The sequence below is a fragment of the Tyto alba genome, unplaced genomic scaffold (assembly GCF_018691265.1).
Source record: "Tyto alba isolate M040663 unplaced genomic scaffold, T.alba_DEE_v4.0 Super-Scaffold_22, whole genome shotgun sequence".
Taxonomy (NCBI): Eukaryota; Metazoa; Chordata; class Aves; order Strigiformes; family Tytonidae; genus Tyto; species Tyto alba.
The window spans coordinates 644,984-668,250 of record NW_024881296.1 but is presented as its reverse complement, the minus strand read 5'-3'; the positions used below and the strand labels follow the sequence as shown (position 1 = coordinate 668,250).

Sequence of the window (23,267 nt, the reverse complement as noted above, 5' to 3'; positions counted from 1 at the left end):
GTTATTAGAGCCTGATTCTCAGCCATGAAACAAGCCAATTACTAGCAGCTCCAGAGGATGCTTTGCCTCCTGGTTTCAGGATTAACATATTAGGCCAGAATTTTAACAATAGTTTGTTGAACATTAATAAATTTGCTGAAGGACTGTAGCGGTTGTACAGTTTCTTGTTAGCTTGACTTGGCAGATTTTTCAGACCAAATTTTCAAGAACAAATTCTATAAATAACTATACTCCATAACATAAGTTATGGTGTTCACAATTACCTGTTGCTAATACCTATATATATATGCATATATTCATGCATATGTATTTTGCAGACCTGTTAGTGCATGCTTTTTGAAATTAGGCAATGAAATGCTAGTTCAAAGGAATAGTACCTGTTTAGGATTTGATAACTTGAATCTGAGTTAACATACTGAATGTGAGATGCTTTCTCATCACAAGTGCTTAGCAGTTGGGTAAGATACTACATCCTGAGTGCTTTGTACACAATTACCATGGTGAAGTCATGGTGAGTGTGGGTATTTCATGCTAACTGTTCCTATGGAAGAGCCTTTCAAAAGAATATTATTGGACAATACAAACCAATAGAAACCGTAGCCATTTCCTTCCAGTTATAGGTCAGCTTTCTGTTTAAGGTAACTCCTAGAAATCTTAGTTTTGTGTTTCCACGGAAAAGGAAGCTCAACTTGAAGAACTTATTTTTTAATTATATATAAATGTAGGTTTGTATGCACACATATATACACACACATACACATGTACAGTTGCCTATATATACACATTTCTCTTTTTTTTTTACTTTTATTTGCCAGCTCGAGATTATTCTTGGATACTGAAAAACAAGCGACCAGACAAATTGAGAGATACACTCAAGGAGGTAGAGGTATGTTTCAGAAAGTTTGAAGTCCAGCAACATATAATCCGGTTTTCAAACCTCTTTCATCAGCTTTAATTTTCATAAAGATCCAACTTTCCCAGTGATGATAAATGTGCTTTTGTCTGGCAAGCTGTTCTAAAACAGCTGCATCTTTGTGTGGCACGCTTCATCTATAAACTTGAAAATCAGAAGTATGTTAACTGATAGTGACAATGTGTACTGCTAACTCCGCTCTCTGTTTTCTGTTGTCCTTTAGGACTTAATGCAAAACAGTCAATGTATGCTGTGCAAATGGAAGAACAAACATATTTGTCAGGTAAAATGTTTTGACAAGCTCTTGTAATGTTCAGTCAGTGAAGCCAAGCAACCATTCAGTGATTGATGCAATAGTGTTAAAATGTTAACTAACTAAGAAAATAGTTTTGTTTTGTTTTGTTTTGTTTTTAATTTGTGGGTTCTTGTTACCTAGATTGTATTTATTTAAATTTGTAACCTGAAATAGATGGTGCAAAACAAAAATCTGGGTTTTATAAAATTATATTAAAGGGCCCTGATTCTGTGAGATTATTATTTGGGGAAACTGAAAGCATCCTGTAACTCAAAATAGCAGGCTAAGGGAACAGTTAAAATATATAGACAGGTCTGGAAACTATGTTACATTACATTTTTACAATTTAATTATTTACATGTCTGTTGCAAATTTTTTTACTTTGTGCTTGTGTAATATGGGAGGGAAGCTACAGCTCTAAACCAGCTAGATCATTAATCAAGTTATGGAATAAAAGATATTGTGGCATGTGGCACACGTAGCTATGTTTCTGTCTATGTAAGTTCCACATACTGTGTACAAGAAACAGCTTTTCACATCCTTGTTAACACAAAACAGTAGGAAAGGTGAGAAATCTGAACAGCATATGCTCTAGCTCCATAATCATGACCTTGTTCTGAAAAACACGTATTTTATAAGTTTCTGCAGTCTTCATTTTTCGTGAGGAATGTGCATCATATTTGAAGCTTCTTTGGCATGGGGAGTACTTGTAAATATTACTAATACTGTTTCGGAAAAGAAATTTTGTGTTCTAACTTTCATGGTTCTTCAGATTAATGATTTTTTTTCTTCTGATTCAGGAAGTTCCAAATGTGTATCAGCAGGATGAATACTGAATATTCAAACATTATAAGACTGAAATTCCATAAATGTCTTTAAGAATAGCAAAATTTTTAAATACCTGACATACCAAATAGTATATAGTCTTTTTGTATCAATAATAAACATATTATTGTCTAAGCTACATTTGCCTATCAGATCTTATCGCTAGTACATGTATATCATTCACATACAGATTACATAGTATAGATCTATGAATGATAATTTCTAGAACTGATTAACTATTAGTTGTATGCTGATTTAGAGGACTCTTTTTTTTTTTTTTTTTTTTTTTTTCCCCCTGTTATTATTGTTCTGATTAGGAGAGGAATTTGGTTAAGAAATACTGAGTCAATTAGCCAAATTAGCCATGAGTGTATTCATCTGCTTCCCAGTTTGCTGTCTCTTCATTTGCCTTCCCTGTCCATTCTCCCGCTATCATTTTCCTTCCCCTCCCATCAATCTGCATCCATTCACATTCCTAACCAGTACATACTTTGGAACAGTGAACTTCTTGCCAAAATTTGATCGTTCTGCCTTTATAATATAACACCTTTGGTTGACTATCAGTTCTTATAAAATTCTTATTTTTGACTTAGCATCCTTGAAGTAGTGTCAGGCTTACATGAACATAAAGAAGACAAATAGAATTTTATTTATTTCTTCTACAATATGGGAAGGAATACAGATGGATGTTTTTTATCAGATCTGGCCCTATATTGGATTGAATCATGTAAAGGGATAGCTTGATAAATTGAATACTTTTAATGTTTTTTAAGATGGCTTGTATAGCCAGAGTATGAGTGATAGTATAGCTTATAATGTAGCCAGAGTTAAAGTTATAGATAAAAATCATAGTCATTTCTCTGTCCTTAAATTCTGTTTTTGATTTCTTAATCACAAAACAAAATGGCTTTTTATATAATAATGGCTGATAATTGAAGTCTCCAACAGGGTTTAAAATGTTCTGCCAAAACAATGGTATTACTCCATTTTCTGTTTTCCTGAAAATATAAGCTCTCTATCAAATGAAAATAAAACAGAGAAAAATTAATAATTTGGGAGAGTCTAGAACAGAAAATCCATCTTCTATCATTTTTTTATGTCAAACAGTTTGTCTTTCTGCTGCTCATGTGTCTTTGAGCATTTTGTAGAAATATCCATACTCTCCCTTTTTGATACAAATGTTCTGAAGCTTCTGGAAAAGATGTTGTACATTTATTTTTTAATTCTAAGTAGGAGACTAATTAACCGTTTCAGCAGAAAGTTCTTATCATAATGGAGTGATCTGTGTCATAGCACTGCTGTATTCACATGCTATTTTGGATGCATACTGGAGCAGCAGCTAGTGGAAAAAGAAAAGGCCATGTTTGGATTAACTTTCAATTGTAATTGAAGGCAGCATGTCAGACAGACAGTGTGGAGACCTGTAGTGAATTACCCTGACTCATAATTTTCAGTGATTGGGGTAAATCTGAATATATGATTTAACTGTAGTATCTTTTTTTTTTAGCTCTTTGGTTTTTAGTAGCAATATAGTGTCAAATAAATTAATTTATAGAAATTAAAATATTTAACTCAGCAGCCATATTTTTCAATAAACGTTCTATGTATTTAAATCCACCCTATCTTTAGGTGAACCAGGAAGAGTTCCCTTTGTGTTGTAATAAAAACGTGCTATCCAAAAACTCAATGGCTGTTGTACCTTTAGCAAGACAGAACAAACAGAAAAAAATATGAAGGGTGATACAATGATAACAAGAGTATAATTTTAAACAGTAGTATGATTTCCCTTAGATTTTGTGAAAAACAAGCATAGCACTACTGCTAGTGTGCCTTTTGGAATCTAGACATCACTATTCCTAACCCCTCACTGCTTCCTCCAGCACTTCCAGCTTCCCATTAGCCCACAGGCAAAAACTGGGGGCTGTAAATTTAAACATGCATCTGCTAAAAGTAAGTGTGCTGTCATATTAACCGTTTGTGTGCAAATGACCAATTACACTTCATGCATATGCCTCAATGAAAAATCTAGTTAGTTTGCATACAGATTATCTTGCCCATTGGATGAATGTATTTCTCAAAATTGGCTCTTCTGTGAGTTTGTCTATAGCTACTATAATGCTCGCCCAGCTTTCTACATTAATGTTTCATTTTATGCATCAAAATTTCTCCTATTACTTTTTTTTTATACAGCCAGTACATTAGAAGTTTCATATTTACTTCCTTGTCCATTGCCAAAAAACAAGAATCCACTGACCTTTATTTTTGCAGTCCTAAGTATACGTTCTAGTACTGCTTAGAGCTTCTGAAATAGATGATGTGCCAGTTCCTGTAAACATAACCTAGTCTGTACAGGGATTTTTGTCAAGGAGCTCACTATCCTATTTAAAAGAGCTTAGTGTAGCCCTAAAGGACTGAGGTCTTTTCTTTAGCTCTGTTCCTACTTGTTCCAATAGGATCTGAATGCACACCGTTGCTGTATGGTACTTCTGAACCCCAACTTTGATGACCTGTGATGAGTTGCTGAAATAATCCTGTAATCTTTAGTTAGCTGATGTCGGAGGAAAATAAACAGACCATAAAAGAAGGATGACAGAAAAAAAAGACAAGAAGACTTTACAATAATATGCCACTGTATTGTTTATAATTAAATAAACAATTTACTCCTCAGCTTTCCCTGCCAAGGAGTAATAACCTAAGGAATTAATATGATCAATATTGTTGAGTTTACTCAACTCAGCTCTGGCTGCTTCTCTTCCTCTTGGTCTCCTCTAATTCTTTGGAATGCTTTTAAGTTTTGCCACAAAATCATGAAATCAATCCTATGAAACGATGCCATTGGTACAGGTTTGGCATTACAATATAAGGTAGTAAAAATTAATGAGGTCTGGCCAAAAAATTTTATTTCCAACTTTTTTAGTTTTACATTTGCATTATGATGTAGAATAAAACACGTGCCAATACTGAGTTACTTTATTGTATAAAAGCCAAACACTAACTGTGAATCGTATCAGTTACCTGCTAATGAAAAAGATTTCTATATTGTTTGCTAAATTACTTTGATTTGATTTAATTTGATTTGTGTTGCAATTTACATATGTCTATGAATGGTTTTTATGTTACTATCATTGACATACTTAGAACTGGATTCTAAATTGAGATACACAGTAATATTTGCTGACATGGCTTGTTATATCAGCTACAATGCCTATAAGCAAACTGATTTAGCAAGATATATGATGACATAGAGTAGCACATCTGATACCAAAATAAAGACATTCTGGCTAGAATACATGAGAAGCTAGTACCCATCACCAGGTACTAAGAGGAACACTGCCCTCATATTAAATTCTTTTGGTTGCTTTTGATCACAACCATTAATGTGTTGTGTGGTTTTAGAGATTTGGAGCTAGAAGTACAAATGCATTGATTATTGTGAAACACTAACGTGTAACAACAATAACTTCATCTGTAATAAGGCATGCAACACAGTAATTATGGTAGGGTGGCTAAGAAAGCAATCTGGAATGAAGAGGTGGGGAAAAACCCTGGGAACCTGCTTGAACAAGAAATGCTTTGCAATTCTCTCCTCCTTTTGCATATTCCTTTGTTGGTTGGGCTCTGTAAGGGAAAACAGTTTGCAGCAATATTTTTTAAAGGCATATTTTTGTCTCTTCCAATTTTAATCAGTTAGAAGCAAATCCTGGCTTTGCTCTGCAGGTATCTTTCTAGGTAGAAGGACTGATAAGCAGCTAAGCTGCATGAATGGGGAGTCAAGGGCTAAGGCTTCAGATGATAAAGAAATCCACTTAAGTACATGCTTAAGTTCTACTAAAGTCCATAAGTCATGAGCATGTACTTAAGTCATTCGCTTAATAAAAAAATTTAACTCAAATACATATTGGAATGCTTTGCTGTTGGGGAAGAGAAGGGTTAAGTCTTCCCCTGAGTATTCTCTGCTTCTTCTTATGTCTTTCTTGCTCACTGGAGAACCGTTTTTGACACACAAAGTACATAATTCCTTCTATCAAAGTCTTCACATTCAGCTTCTCAGTAACACAGAAATTAAGTGGTCCTTCCTTCCCAGCGTGTAGAATGACCAGATGCCCAAACATTTTACTCAACCTGTGCTCAAGTACAAAGGGTGTGCCTATTCTTCCAATAGGTATGAAGTCATCCTTTCCTATTTTGTTTAGGAGCACCTTGAGACCGTTAAAGCTGTAGAAGTGATTCTTTTGATTTCTGTTGTTTACATCGCAGTACTTCAGTCTGAAAAATTTGCAATGTGTTTCATTACTATTAGTTTCTTTCCCTAATTTGCTATCTGTTAGATGGAATGACTTGGTGCCCTGTATAAATAATGCCTCTGACATTTGCTTTTATTCCTTAGAAATGATGGGCAATTCTCTCGAGCAGTACTTTTTGGAGTTGGATCGCTGTGTATCAGTGTTCAAGCCCAGTTTGCAATCTTCCCCATTTGCTTTATTCGTGCTTATGATTGCAGTGCTCCCATCCACCAAAATATGAGCTTAACTATACAAGCTTATGTAAAACAGCACCTAAATCTTACTATCATTTAAGAGTCTTTGCATAGCCTACACAGTGAGTAAGGAATTGAAATAGTGAAGTTTCAATTCAAACACATAAGTATTTTCTCTTTTACATAATATTTTTGATGAAAGATAATAAAGGATCATGGAATCATAGAATCATTTAGGTTAGAAGAGACCCTTAAATCATCAAGTCCAGGCATTAACCTAGCACTGCCAAGTCCACCACTAAACCGTGTCCCTAGGTGCCACTTCTACACGCCTTTTAAATACCTCCAGGGATGGTGATTCAACCACTTCCCCTGCTTTATTTAAATACCTGCTTGTATTTCACAGTAAACTGTAAGAACTACTTTTTAAAAAAGTCCTCCTTCTAACCCCAAGGATTTTTAAAGGGAGGTGGAAGAAATACTGACCTTACATGGCCATATAGTGTGTAAGGTCTCTGATTTACTTTTTAAATTTAGACTCCAAAGTTCCTAGAGGGAAGGACTTAAACCTGTGGAGTACAGGTATATTACCAAGCATGGTAAGTTATTATAGCAAAAATTTGGTAAATTAAGTTTTAATTTTTGCCCAGATATCTCAAACTTCTGTGGAGAATAATGGGTAAATAATGTTTTACTGTAAAAAAAAAAGAAGGGAACACAGTGGGAGAAACAATAAGAGCCATGGAAATGATATTATTTTTAGCTACTTTCTGTCATTCTATCATGCCATACTGATAGCGTAGAGAGAGATCTGTGCAATATTGAAAATACATAGCATTGGTTTAATGACTAGTTTCGTGATGAAAAGCAAAGCACACCGTTAGCGCAATGTTATATAAATGTCATCATACACTGGAGCCATTTTCATAGATTTCTATTCTAGCTTTGTAATTGTTGTGATTTATGTCTTTATCAGGAACTGAACATACAGGCATAAAGTGAATTTACACCCTGAAACAATTAAGAGTTAAAGAATCCCAACTTAATTTGTTCTCTAGCCAAGAGTTTGTTTCTATACAGCATCGTGGATGGACATGCTAGGTGTCAGCAGTGACAGGCACGTGGCCTCATCCCATAATGCAGTCATGCAAAATCATGGACCATCTACAGATCAAAACACATTCTTTCCTGTGTTTTGAATGGGTTGTGTATATTGCTATTCTGTCAGGTAAACTTAGAGGCTACAGACTTCTGATTCACTTAGTTTTTCCTCCCAGGTTAACTGTAGCTTGCTTCTCTCACTGCCTGCAGGGAACGGAAGCATGGGAACAACCTACCGTTACAGTAACATTTCCTGAGGGAAGAACATAGCTCCCAAGCAAGGGTGTTGTGGAAGACACAAGTTGGAGAGTTTATTTATATGACTGCACCAGCTCAGCTGGCACATAACTGAAGGATTTGGGGTGTTTTCTCTAGCAGGCTGATACTCATTCAGTAATTTAGAACTGATTTTTCTAGAGTATTTATATAATTTTGCTTGATCATTGCTAGCATCATAGTTTGTCAGCTTCTGGGTTTCAACCCTCAATTTTTCAACTAGGTTCTTCGGACAATTATAGCTACCGGAAGTCAAACCTTTACAGACTTAACATTATCAAGTTGGAAATAAATTGGGATTTTATCTAATCTAACTTCAACATAGGGATAAATTGAAGTTTTGACAGATTGTAATAAAAGCTGCATGAGTGTAACTGTATCTAACATTTTTACTAGGACAAAACCTTAAAGGACATCTGTCATGGCAGGGAATATGGAAACTTTGACTATATATATTTATGTAACGAATATATGATTAGACTTAGCAGGATGGGAAACAATCTTTTGTTCTTAAAAATTTAATTTCACATCACAGGCATTTTTTGCTTGTATTCTAGACATCATTAGAATTTATTTTCAAACTGCTGTGAATTGACAAGAAGATAGATTGAAAAAATGTTGGTTAGAGATATTAGTCAGGGCAAGAAGGTAATTTATGGAAATATGCTTGTCCTGTTCTTTGCTACATGGAGCACAGAGCTATAGTAATATAGTAAAATATGTATAACTAAGAATTTTCATAGCTAAATTATTGGGAGCAGATCATTGCACAAGAGGCAAGCTCAACTAGATGACTACATTCCTGTCCCCAGTACTTTTATTTATTATACAATCCAGTAGATCTCACTGCAGGAAATTTTGCCTGGTATTTATGTACCAGTGTGTTGTTCTAAAAAGCATATTGCAACCATGTTCGTCTTGTAGCTCTAGCATAAAACCAAGAGGGATTTTTCTGCCAGATTCTACTACAAGAGATAGTATTTCTCTAGTAGTAAGTTTTTTAAAAGCTCGGGAATTCCTTTAAAAATCTGCTGGTAAGTAGATGTAAGAGCTGGAGTCCCAGATTTCTGGCCTTTGCTGAGCCCTCTGTGCTTTTCTGCAATGGTCCTTCCACTGAGGATTCCTCTGGCAGAAAAGATTGTTCAGCAAGTTTAGGGCTGGTATAGCCTCTGCTGAACAAATAATGATTTTTTTTTTTTTTTTTTTTTTTTTTTCACTGATTAGAGGGAGATGAACCTGGCTGCCAGAATGAGCCCTTCAGAACTGCTGCCATGCAGCATGAGTGAGAGCTGGCCTGAAACTTCTTTAAGTTTGAGGTCATCTAGTTCAGCAGCTTGCAGGATCGGAGGTGGCATGCTGGAAGATGAATTAAAATACACTTGTGTTTTCAGTACTGCATAAAATGATCAAAGTCACAGTAGTGTTTCTTTTCACTGTTCTTACATCAAAGTTTCTGCAGAACCCAAGTTTGGCAATGAGTTAAACAATTAAATGGTTAACTCGGAAAAGTGAGGTCAGCTCACAATCGAGCAGGGAATTTCATAGCTTTTATTTTCTGAGTTTCTTTGCTATACTAGTTGCATTCAGAAAATGACTAAGTGTAATGGTTTAATTATGCAAAAAGAAATGGTTTTCATAACTCCTCCCACTGAGCATTCTCTCTCTCATACAAGATACACATCAGAGGAGCTGGTAAGTACTGTGACTTAGTCTTCAAGATTATATGTATCATTTAATTGAGATTAATTAGACAGAAATATTCAGTTAACTCTGAAATAAGCCTCTGACTATTCTGTCCAGTAGTTTACAGTTCTTCTTTCTAAGAGAGACATCTGTAACCTTATGCCAAGGAGTATACTGGTTTATTAGGAGCCCACAGCTATCACCGTGCTAGGGCACCATTGCTTAAGTTAAACAATATGTGAATGATGAGAAATGTCATTGATCGCAAAAAGGTGCTGGTTTTAATCTGTGATAATTACATGAAGCCCAACTTTATGCGGTTATTTTATACAGAAAAAATGAGGTCCATGGATGATAGAGTGATCAGTGTCCCTTTACTCATTCAGGACAGAATTTTGATTTTAATAAACTAATTCAGTACGTTTTATGCAACATTTGAGGACTTAGCAGGCATCTTCTTCAAGTGCTCAGCAACTGGAATTCTTGTACCCATATAATTCAGTGTTGATTTACATCTCTCTTTCATTGAAAAAGCTTTCAAAGGCATTATCAGGACATCTTCACATCAATGATAAGTCTTTTTTCTAATTTTGAAAATTAGATTACTATGTAATGGGCAGCAGCTAATATGTACCTTGGAATATTTCATTTCATTAATGATTCTCGATGTCTTCTTTTCTTGCTGTTTGGATGTAGCTCCTCTTTCACTCAGGCATATTGGTGTCCCTAAGCCTTTCTGGGCCGCAGCTGGAGAAGGTGGTGATTGACAGGACCCTGGTGGGGAAGCTCATCTCCGGCACCATCAGTGATGGTAATTACACCCACGTGCAAATCAATTGCCTACATTAACAATAGAGCAGAGAAACAGTATGTCAACAGGTAGACTAATTATTGCCACTGGGGACTTGCAAACACAACAAGTAATTGCATGTAATGCCATAGTTACAACCCTCAGGACTAAGAACACTTTAAGAATAATATTTAACATCAAAGTTTTCAGGCTTGTCAAATACTGAATGGGTTTCTAAAATTCAGTTTCTTACACATTTTAATCGCTGTGTACATGCCATTTGAACTTGTCATGTTTATTTCACAAATGGGAAAAATGGGATAGAACCAAACGTTAGCCAACTGATTAATTACCTGGGATAATTGTTATTAAAATATTTAGTTGGTAGAAAAGGCTGGATACCATTACTTATGGGAACGTGTTCTGATTTAGTTTCTAAAGTTCCAGAATCTCACTACTGTTACTAACTAGTGAATGCTAAAAATGAAGTTTTAGTTTAAGACAGAAGAAAACTTATGAAAATGAACCTGTTTTCAGCAGCTTTGTAATACCACTATAGCTTTTTCAGTGTGTCCCTACAGAGTTCTACTGAGAATTCAACCAGGTATCTTGGCATCTGCATGATTGAGGATATGGAATTTCAGTGTGAGCAAAATTACATGTGCATTATCTTCCAAATTCTTAAAAGTACACCAAATTACCTCCCTTTAATAAGAATATATGCTAGATTTAGCTTTGATCTTTAATGGTTTATTTTCTTCTGTACCCAGGCATCTGTTGAAAATTAGCCTTGTTATTTAAGAAACCTGCAATACTGTGTCCCTCCGATCTTTTCTTATCATTATATTGTAGTTTAGTCTTGAAAAATAACATTACTATAACTATATTAGTAGAATCTTTAGTATCAAAAAATTTGACCCCAACCTCATTTTTTATCAACAAATTACACAGAGACCGTTGAACACATTTAATGTTTTGACTCCTTTTTTCACTCTTCACCTAGATTACTAGGCTACTAATTCCATCTCAGATTTTTCTACCCTCTGTTTCCAGAGGGAGGCTGTCATACTTTCAGGTGACAAAAAGTAGTAAAGCATGGAAGCTAAGGTTATACCCAAATTGAGGTTGTTTGTAGAATTTATTTAGAATACTCTGCTTTTAAAAAATATTAATAATTAATAAGTATATCATTAAATTATACGTATCTTGTCTTACATTGGCTTAACATGTCATAGAAATATAACTATTTTTTAAAAAAATACCACTAAATAGAAAAGCTGACAACTAAAGCAATAATAAAGCAACAAATAAAGTTCTACCACTTAAACTGCTATAAGTAATGTTATATAATGGTTTGTCCTTATTTTCACCTATACAAGAGTTTCTTAAACCTCCATATTCGGTAATACTCATGTCTGAAGGTGACATAGGACTGCCTCTGTTCAGTAAAAGCAAAACCCCCAATACCTGTCACTACAATGCATTTTTTATTTTCATGAGCAAAAGAAGATTCTTTCGTTATCCATGTAAATAGTGTTCAAAATACAAATTTTTAAAATGAACTATCCTTATGTGAGAAGCATGACATAATGTTGTCCTAGAATAAATTAACTTTAATCCAACATAATTGCACGTCTTTCCAAATCCAGGTTGGAACTAGGGTTGTGATTATAAAGTTATCCAAAAGAAATTAGATATTTCATACAAGAAGTCTGTATAAAAATAATAGTTTTTATTTTAACAATTGTGTATATGTAGAGATGGATAAGGATTACAGTTTGCCAAAATTACTTATGAAATGTTGTAGTTCTAACTCAGACTAGCATGTCCTCTTAACATTTTGAACAAAGGTCAGACTGCTTGCACAAAATACAGAATTAAGATTGCATTTATAATCCTCCTGCCTCTAATAAATCCTCTTGATTCTTATTATTTATAGGCAAAATTAAAAAAAAATTAATTAGAAATTATAGAAGAAATTGCTTTCCTAAAAGAAAACCGTATTTCTCATTCTCTAAATTGTGGTATGAGTATATAGAATATTAACTACACTGCCTGCCTTTTTAGGGTAATCTGACTCTGCAGCGTATGGGGCCTCTCTGAATAATGGGCTAACTATGCCCATAGTTACATTCATGTTGATCTAGTCTCCACTCCTGCCCAGGACAACCACTGAAAATCAAGGGACTGCTAGTCTCATGCACACCTGCCCAGGGATCTTTGAATCCTGCTTTCTTTCCTTCAACCAAAACAAATTTCAGAAGCATTAGAGGTGTGCTGTAGGTCATCTTTAATGTAAATTATGTCTGTGAGGATATAAAAATATTTTAACTGTGTCCATGTTGAGGATACCATACTCTGTGGCTTTGAATTTTCATGTGTATTTAGGATCTAGGTTATAGGTTCTAACTCACCATGTCAGATACTTTATCACTATTTTTTTTTTTCAAAAGCTAGTGTTAATGTTACCAATGTTACCTTTCAAGAGCAATTATTTGGCTTTAAGCTTTACCCTGTAGCATTTGCATACCAGGTACTTCAGAGCTGTGCCAGTGCATGACTACTGGAAGTGCCAGTACATGACTGCTGGGAAAATGCATACAAATGGTTGTAAATCAGACAAAATCAAAGCAAAGCTGAGTAGCCAGTTTTCAATGCTTATATGTAAGACTAAACTGACAAGCTACTTAAGGATATATAAAACACATTCAAAAATCTAGGGTATTAGTCACAAATGCCTTTTTTTCCCCCCCCCTCCCAGCGGTTGTTCCACAGGGTTTTATTTCTTTTAAATCCACTTTACCTGGCATCTTCCTTTTAGCAGAGGTTTCTGAGTTTACTTTCTGACAACAGCTTGGAGGCTTTACTTTAAACCCAATTCTCATTAGCCATTCTTCAGTGATCTGGTACTAGTTACCCTGATGACTCACTTCATTCTCAGGTATCTGCTTGAATAACTGAGTACCACTTGGGGAAAATCTTAGATACTATTGTTTAGTTAATTTTCATTGTCAAATTAGTTAATCACTTTTATATTGAAATGTTTTGGTCTAGCACCCCCTTATGATAAAAACAGGGATTCCACTGCACTTTTCCAAACTCTGAGGGAGTCTATTCCATCTTGATTACATGTGTTGCTTGGGTAACCCCATGTGAAGCTTTCAGCAAATTCAGAACCCATCTAAAGCATAATCCTGTATGTAGCAGCCTCCTTGATGTCTGCAGCAGCACCCGGAACCCTACAATGTCAAAATACCAGATACACCTCAAGTACTGCTTTGCATTTATTGTCTTAACAGAAGCTATGCTGTTACTAGGTGCGTTTCTGACATACTGGTAGATGTTACCATAAGAAAAAAAAAAAAATTAAGGCTGAATTGAGATGAAAATCAATGCAGAAGGGCATAAAAAGTGTATTTGAATGTAGTGGTAACGTGATATGAAATAATTTATTCAGGTTTATGTATGTAATCGGAGTATTCCCTAGGGTTTATTTTTCACTTCCAAGAAGGTCCTGCCAGGATGACACATTGATGTCTTTTAGGAGATTACAGAGTCTTCAGTGTAATATTTAAGACACTGTCTTGAAAAAATTGCTTTTTGCAATGTCTCAGTGGAGGGTTCAGTAATTTGTTTTGTTACTAGAAACAGGTATTACAGTGGTGACAATTTTTTTTCGTTTTTCAGCTGTTCTTACAGACAATTTCATCATCTTGTCATTTGAGGACCATAACCAACTCTGCTTTATTCAGTTTACAAAGAAGACGGATTCTCCTGATGTAAACAAAAGACTGGAAAAGCTCTCTTGTTTGGACTTTAAGGTACAGCTGTCAATGGTGACTGTAAATACTGCTGTAACTTTATGTTGTGAATCACTGGTACTTGCTGATACCATATAGCAGTATAAATTGCAAACATTTATATAACTGACCAGAATAGCTCAGATTCTAAAAATGGCAGTTACTGAAAAGTCAACAAAAATTACATGGCATTCTGAGTTAATGAGTTAAATACTGTGCCAAGAGGGATCCAATTTTCTACTGTATTTAGGTTAAGGGCTCAGACACACAGTTGAGTTACCCCTGCTTAACAGATTACCTTGTGTCAGTTGAGCAGCAGTAACTGACCCCTTGCACATTCTCAGCATCTAACAAGCATGAAGCAAAATCTGTAATGGTAAACCTCAGTGTAAAAGATTTAAGCTAATGTGTTTTACCTCTTGTTTGCTGTGGGCTAAAAATGCACGCATGGTCAATTACTATGGCTCAGCTCATATACATGAACTCACGAAGCTTTAATTCAGTCATCTGTCTGAGCTCCCGTACTGTTGTAATTCTTTGCAGAAATCTTAATTTTCCCTCTAGTTACAGTAATCATATTGTTGGGAGAGTTGGTTTTACAATTAAGCCACTGAGCTAGGACTTGAGATACAGAAGCTGAGCTTCTCACCACTGACAAGCTATGTATGTGTCCTTAGGCAAGTGACTTGGTGCCTCTGTATCTCAATTCACTACTTACACAGGGAAAATTAAAATGCTCCTTTTTTCCAGCTCTTTATGTATGGGTGTGTCTATGCCACAGTCACAGCAGTAGCTGAAAGCTTTTCCAGAGGTAGCTGAGCAGGCTTCAAACTGACTGGTTGGATGTCAGTAGAAACCAACGCATCTCAAGCTGAATTACACGGCGTCTTGGATGGATTGGGCTGTGTGGACAGACAGAACTTATTTTGACCATAAGACCAGGGCAATTCCTGACCTTACGTGGAAGTGCTTGGCACTACGACAGTATGAAAAAATAATCAGCCAAAGGCAATTAACTTTGAACAGGGAGAGTAGGAAAGGGGCTGCATCCAATTCACTGTAAGAATGAAGAAGAGACAAGCCTTTGCCCAAGAAAGGTAGAAAGATGTAGTGAGCAAAAGAGAGAGTTTGTATTTACTTCAGACTGGATAAACGTTAAGGAAAACAATCGCGTGCTAGCAAATATTTTCCCCTTGACAACCCCTCAGTAATTTGCTTCCTCACATAAGGGAGTTTGCATCTGCAAGGCAAGCTTTTTAAGGATGTGTTTAATTTAAGTTTTGCCATAATACGTTTTAACTTGCTCAGTAGAAATACTTTCTGCTAGGATGAATATCTAATACATTTTCCAGGCTGTTTCAGTTCAGGGCCTCTTTTCAGCAATGACTTGTGTTTGCGAGATTGATCCAGCCTCTATAACGTGGATTTGAGACAGTTCACTGTTCACCAGGAACTGAGCTGATACGTAGTTTACTTTAAAATTATGTGCGCTTGTGCCTGGCCTATGGTGTTTGTCAAAGTTGTGCTTTAGAAGCAAGTGTGGTGTGTTTTTGTTTTTTAATAGCGCCAAACTTTAACAGAGAAGCTGTGGTGAGCTGAAGACTGCCTTCATCATTTAATCGTGAGGGCCATAGCTCCTTAGTGTATGTTTAGAAAATATATTTTCATTCTGAGTATTGTTGGGCGCATTTTGGATCTAATGGTTATGGCATTCTTTTCTTGGGAAAGAAGGAAAACTTAATCCATAAGAAACTCTCTCTGTTCTAGGAAACCAGAAATATCTGCTGCGCTCCTTAATAGGGTTGTTATGTTCAGTCCTTTGCTGACACAGCTGAGCTGCTAGAAACGCCTCCATGTTCGATGTTAACTTTGCTTTCTCTTGAAATCAGTGGGAATCACTATGGATTATTTCTTTGCCAGCCAAAAAAAGGCATTTGCATATTTTAATTGAATGTTCTTTTGTGTGAGGTTTGCTAGTTAGACAACTAAATATAATTTTTATTATCTTCAAAATTGCACCAGTGTGAGCCAGCAGAAAGTATTACTCACTAGTGCAATAATATTATGTCAGCTCTCTGCATTCAATTGGAGTTCTTCATGGCTGATATTGGTCAAATTTACAAAAGCTAAAAGATCATGGACACAGCTCTAGTGTTGCTATCAGTAGTAACAAAAGAAACAAAAGATGGTCCTTAATTGCAATTGTGCAAACTTGTAACAATACACGCTTTCGAAGAAAACAGTTTCTTAGTGTTGATTTTTTTTTTTTTCAAGAGAAATTGAATTAAAAGGTAGCTAGCACTGGTATGGAACTACCATGGGGTTAAAATATGGAGCTAAGATTCAGGAAATTTGAGTGTAGCCTTCATTTCTACCTCTGACTTTTGGTGTAGCTTTGAGAAACGTATGTAGTATTTGGGTTTAAATTCCCATTTCTAAAATAAGGAAAATGCTTGCTTACGATCATATGTAATGATATAATTAAATGTCATATTAACATTGTAATTTTTTTGGTATCTGGACAGAAGCAACTGCACATTGTTCAGTGTCCAGCTTCATGGTGGGCAAAATTGGCAGGGAACGTTAGGCAGTACTGGACTGCCAGAGTGCTATTAATAATAAGAAGTCAACCATACTTTCCTCCTCACAGTTTGATATCTATCCAAAATTTGGGTTTTTTTACACAATACATACCTAAAAGGAAGAATTACTGTCTCTATTCTATTTCTTGCTAAACAATACCTCCTTGGATTTTATTTACACTTTGAAAGAATAAAGGAAGGCTTATTGTAGGAATCACTACAGTCTTGAAGACCAGCAAAATATAAAAACAACTATTATCATATGCCTTTTCTCAGTGGCATTAGTCAACCTTTGAGAGTACCATGCCTAATGCAAGACACAGAGGTTTGCAGAGGATTTGTGGCTGTTATTACATGTGCAATTGTTATAAACAGTTAACACTGCAATATGGGAATGATTAGTATCTGTGAAAGTATTTGTGTTTTTCCTATATAGTTTTAATTCAAGTAGTAGCTACCTATTAACTTTTATGTATGTTTTGTCTTTATACTTCCAAGTATTTTGACAAGTAAAACAGGATATTCTGAAAATACTGACCTTTTGCAAGTTTTTCTCATCTGTGGTTTTTTAATCCATTTCAATTTACTGAAGGAGGAGACAGTACAAGGAGTTAAATGTTTACCATGAGAGAACAACATTGGTAATTACTTTGATTTCAGTTCTTTTGATGTGTATTCAGGGGATGAAGAGGTCAATAATATTATGACCATGCAAATAGAAAAGGGTTCTTTTTGACCATATAAAAAACAGCAAAGGATTATTAAAGCATTAACCTTGATTTTAATGGCCTTGGTTGAGTGGTGAGATCACAATTTGGATGAGCCTGATTATTTACTAAATACAATACATAAATGCAACGGGTTCTTAACACCCATTGCACTCTGGCATTATCGCATTACTGCCATCCTTTGTTGCCTTGCAGACAGGAATATGAAAGCAATCTGTCATGTAGTGAGACTGGCTCCAGAAGCATTTCTCTGATAAGAAGACCCCCTGCCCTTTGCTAGTGTCTGGTCCAGTAGGCTTAGCCATGCGCTTAATCCCCAGAAAGTGGTTCGATTATTGCTGACCAGCAATGGCAAGATAGTTTTTTTTTCCCCTAGCTATCAACCTTCCATTAATTCCTTAAGCAGAAATGCGGTGCAATCTATATTTCCTTGGCATGTGTCACCCAGATGGTGCACTGCTCATGTTTTCAAATAACCATGCTCCAAAATAACAGAGTTTGAATAATAAATTCCACAAATCCTTCCTGAGAAAGAGGCACAATTCTCAAGAGCTGCATAAACTTTACGCATGACGCTGTAGCTCATCCACATTATGCAGAAAAGTATATATTCTCCTGCAAAGCGGATGTTTGTATCTGGGTTCCTTAATTTAAGGGGGAAAAAGAAAGATATGTTTGCTTAAAACACTGTAGAATACCGTTAATATTTTATTATGTCTTAAACACTAGCCTTAGCTCCCTGGTCAGCTTTGCAGAACTTGTCATTTAATATGGCTAAGCTTAAATCCTATGTGTAGGTCGATGCTGTCAAGCAACCATGACTGTACATTTTGGTATTGATTGGAGTCATTGCAGTAAATTCCTTCTTAACTCACATTCCTTTCCTTCCCAATCCCCTCCCCATAGATAAAAGTGTGAGCATGTCTTTTTCTGTCTGAGGAGATATTTTTTACAGTTACAGACAGCCTATATGAAGATATATGTACGCAGTCTTCTGTGTATATATACATTCACACATCCAAAGTAAATGCTCCCAATTGCTCCTACTATGCTATTTTATCACCTCAAATATTTCCTGCATTTTTTCTTCCATCAGATTTCTTATATTGATATACTTGGACCAGAAGGTAGAAGGATGAAACGTCACCTGGCAATAAACTGTATGCAAGATATGGTCATTTGCTGGTGGTCAGCAACTAGTGATGGAGCATGGCCTTGGTCTCCTATTTCCTGTGAGAGGGACAGAGCCAACCTATTGCTGTTAGGGTGTGCACATGGCAAATTGGAGGTAACGTGCTGAACTCTCTTGTTACATGATTTTTTGGATTTGCTAAAGAAATAACTAATCAATTTAAATGCATATTCAGGTAGATATAAATAATGGGCATGATAAAAGCATAAGAAAGGAAGATCTGCCATTCTAATCTTAAAAACAAAGGTTCGTTTTTTAATGAAAAAATCACCTTGTTTAGTACGTTTACTATTTTCACACCAAAACTGGTAATCTGAGAAATGTAGCAAGGAAGTGAGGTCTTTATAATGGAATGGCTTTGGAGCTGCTAACACTGAAAATAAAAGTGTCAAGAGTACCACTAGAAAACTCTAATCTGAGTTAGAAACTGTAGCTGTTGCGTGCTTGTCTAATGCAATTATTTTACATTGTCTGCAATGTTAACTGATCAGCGTTTTACGTCTATTTTAAGTGTTTTATTATAAAATGTTATCTATACCCAGATGCTTCTTAAATCATTGCTATGAGTATTGATCAAATCAGGGACGAGGTTTTTTTCTTAAGGAAAGACTCAAAATTCCCCATCTACAGGTGGGAATGTAAGCTACAAGTTAGAACAAGGCTACAAATTGACCCTCTTCCTGACACTTGCTTAGCTTACCCTTTTAAGCAGATGTTTTCATTCCACCTATATAATTTTTATTTAATCTGTTTAAGAATATTGAGTCCAGTTTCTTACGTTAGGTAAAAACTTCAAAATTAAGCTCTCAGGGCATTCTCTAAAAAGAACTGGAGCCTGAATTTAAAATGTAAAAGATGGACAAGCATCTTGTATAGATGCTTCTGTATTTGGAGTTTTATTTTCAGTTTAGCTTAAGGCACTACTAATACGGACTAAAAAGGCACTGACTCTGGGAGAAGACTTGAGGATCAGCTGTGGAATAACTGTTCTGGAGTAGCTATTACAGGCTATTTCCCTGTGGGGAAAAAACGTAAGTAACACTTTAGAATAAGCTGCTCTTATAAACAACATCCTGGGCTCTTTAATTAGGGAAGATGTAAATGTTTTAATGTCTTGGAATTATTACTTTGATAACTAATATTAGTTTCAGTGAGGTTTTTTCCGCTTGGGATTTTCTATATATTGAAAGCAAAAGAAAAAATTTAGTTGAGACAGCTTTTCTTTCTTATTTCAATCATTAGTCACTGCAGAATTTAAGTTTAAATTACCTCCAGTTCTGCCTTCTTTACTTCTTTTCAATTGACCTCTCTCCACTAGCGGTCATCTTTGACTCATCTCTCTCCTCTGCCTGATATACACCTGCAGTTCTCAATTCCCCCTGCAGCTATGCCCAATCACATAAAAATTACTCTGGTAGCTAAAATGTGTGTCTGTTCTTTGTAAGCTTTTTCAGCCTAGTCCCTGTGCCAGTTTGATATTATGAAACTCCATCCTACTACATTTCAGATCTTATTTCTTACCATGACTTCCATATGTCCAGGTTCTGACAGTGACACTCCCGTGCCTTTTGTTTCCTTCCCACATCTTCCAGAAAGCTCTGTAATGCCAACATAGCAGTTTGCAATCTCTATTTTCTGAGACACTTTTTGGAGACTCATTTCTTCTAAGAAATTCACAGATACCACCCTGCCAGTTTAAAGCTTTCTCCATGTCATTTTATGTATTACAGGGAGATTTCCAAATTACAGCATTGCTCTGCATCTTTCAATACACCTTGTTTTATCCATTTCTGGTTTAGACTTTAAATTGCTCAGGGCTGAGGCTGTCTAGTGTAGACCCAAGTATATCACTGGTGCTTAACACAGTAATGATAATAAGCATTCACTGAGCCTTTAGGCCTAAAAATCCTAATCCTTTTAATTTAGCCCATATTGTAATATAAATATAAGAAAATTATTTTTAAAAACAGAACTGACAAATTTAACTGTTCAGTTGCTTTTTCTTTTCTGATTCTTTGCCTGTACTTGTCTATTTTAATTCTAAGATCTTCAGATGAAATTTTTTCTCCTGTGTTTGTCAATAAAATACCAGGCAATATGCCAGGGCTACAGAAAATTTAGTCATATAGAGATAACAAACTGTCTTGCTGGTTGTCAATTAGTCTGTCCCATGTACTTATCTCTTGGATGCTCAGTGCGCTGCTGTGTAAGGCTCAAGACACTCTGCCTGTGCACTTACCCCATGTATCCATGGTGTGTAACCTATGGTCCTCTTTGTTTTATGTTTTTTTCCCTTGATTTCTCTAGTGTTCCTTATGGGCAGTGGTTAAATTCGTGTGCATAGATGGGGGTTGTCGTAACCCAGCAGCTCTAGAAGTAGCATCAACCCCTATCTGCAGTTAACTGAGGTGCGTTTTTCCCCTACAGAGTCTTGGAGGGGGGCTTTAACTTACCACCTTTAACTCCTGAGGGTCATTTTGTAGCTTAAACATGAGCAAAAATGTAGTTAGTGTTTCTAGACAGCTTCTAAATAGTTACTCTCTAGGTCAGGCACCACAGAAGTACTGTTTCTGTAAGCATACTTATTTGCCCCTCTTTGCCTCTACTCCCTTACCATTTGTAGTGTTCCTCAGTTACAGACATGAAAAAAGCATGGCGTGCCATTGTTATGCATGAAAGTAAATCCATAGTTATCATATTTGATCAATAATATTAATTTTCTCCCAGTAAATGACTGCTGTCAACAGAAGAAGAATGAGAAGCATGAACTGATTCAGTTTAGAGCATGTATCAAAAAGAAGTGTAGTGAAATAATACCACCACCGTTTTACTTGGAAATAGTAGTATCGCTTGGATAAAACAGCATTTTTATCTAGAATTAAGAGGCAAGCAGGAATTGCTGAATGTCTAGCCTGTAAAGAGCTGTTTGGCATATTGGGTTTATGAAAAAGTAAAACAAGCCCGAGGAGATGAATGGTGCTACCCACAGCCGTTCTACAGCACCTTGGTGCTGACCTACGAAAACCACAGAAAGATCTGCCCGCTGCTGACACTCTTGTTGTTGTGGTGGAGCAAAGGTAAATGGAGCACTTAAGTGATAGTACTTCCCCCCTGGAAGAATTTTCTGAGTGATATCTGCTGCCCACCAGAAGAGTTCTTGCTACGGTGAGGACAGGAGTAGCTCTGGGACAAGGCAGCTCAACCCTTCATCATGATAGTATCCTGTAACTACACATTCTGCATCGGGGTGATTCCCGCTGCACATACAGTGTTTGGGGTATTGTATAATGAAACAGCTTTTCAGCATAATGGAGGAAATACCTTTTGCATTTTAAATACACTATAAATGTTATTTGAATTGTGCTGTGTGGCTTTATGTTTTAACATTTGCTACTATTAAGGCCAAAGGTAGGCATTATTCCTCTAAAACAGAAGGAACTTTTTGCTTGCAAATCTTGACTTGTTTTACTCCTATCATTTTTTCCTGAGATCAGTGTTTACTATGCTGAATGCTCTAAGAACTGGTGAGGAATCATCCCCTGAAAAAATGAAAGTCCTTTTCTCTTTAACATATGACTCTGCTTTGCTGTGCAGTGTACATTTATATACATGCATGCAGGTTGCTGCGGGAGTATTTGCCTGTTGAACCTTTGTCTGCTTTCTTGCGTGCATTGGTTTCCTCAAGTAAACTCACCCATTCTTCAGTTTATTTATTTAATTGTTTGGTTTTTGTTTCTTCTTTGTTAAAGCACCAGTGATCAAGCACGTTACTTAAATCGTCTCCCTGTGGACATAATGCTGGTATTTTGATTTCAAAACCAGAAGAGGAATCTTTCAGAAATAATTTCAGACAATTTGCTATAAATCAATAGGATCTGATGTGAAATCATGCTTGGATTAAATGCTTTGAAAGAAAGTTGTGTTAAAATCAACATGAACTTTATTCTGCAAACATAAATTAACAGGAGGTGATGATGCCAGGGCTCAGTTATTGTAGTACTTTGCATTTGTCTTTGCCATGTTTATTTTCACTCCATTTAGTGCTAGTGCAAATCACTGAAATTATACCTCAATCTTGTGGAAAAAAATAATTTGCCTGAGAGAGAATATTATTTTTCTTTCTCCCAAGAGATCTTATTTAATAGTTATTGCTTCCACATTGTGCCTCAAACTTGTGAAATAAACACAGCACATCTTTTATGAGTGAGCTATCCTACAATTACTGTAGCACTCAGAAAAACATCTACTGTGTGTGACTGAATAGCTGAAATACCTCTCACACACATACAGCAAAGAATGTAAGATCCTTGATGTCACATTGGGTTAAAAGTTCAATGAATAATATGGGATAAAGATGATGATGATAAATTTTGAAAGACAATAAGAATAAAAGTTGGCCGAAGATCTAGATAATAAGATCGCATGTGGGACTGTAAATACAACACAACCAAATAAATAACCTAGAGACGGAACCTTGCATTTTTATTTTAGAAATGTTTAAAAATAGGGGGAGGTTTTCTTCCATCTTCACAGTGCTGTACTTAAAACTATTTTTCTCTAATGTGCACTGCACTTCCCACTCTACGTTTCTAATTGAAGTGTTTG

At 35.9% G+C, this 23,267-nt stretch overlaps 1 protein-coding gene across 1 annotated transcript in view; it reads left to right on the top strand.

Annotated features, from left to right (window-relative positions):
- The window catches only part of LOC104368900 (WD repeat containing planar cell polarity effector), a 105,457-nt gene that overhangs the window by 4,486 nt on the left and 77,704 nt on the right, over positions 1-23,267 (top strand). The window contains exons 4-8 of the mRNA XM_033006593.2: positions 816-886; positions 1,137-1,196; positions 10,267-10,381; positions 14,048-14,181; positions 18,567-18,758. Of these exons, the coding sequence (XP_032862484.2) occupies positions 816-886; positions 1,137-1,196; positions 10,267-10,381; positions 14,048-14,181; positions 18,567-18,758 (572 nt within the window). The remainder of the gene's footprint in view (positions 1-815; positions 887-1,136; positions 1,197-10,266; positions 10,382-14,047; positions 14,182-18,566; positions 18,759-23,267) is intronic.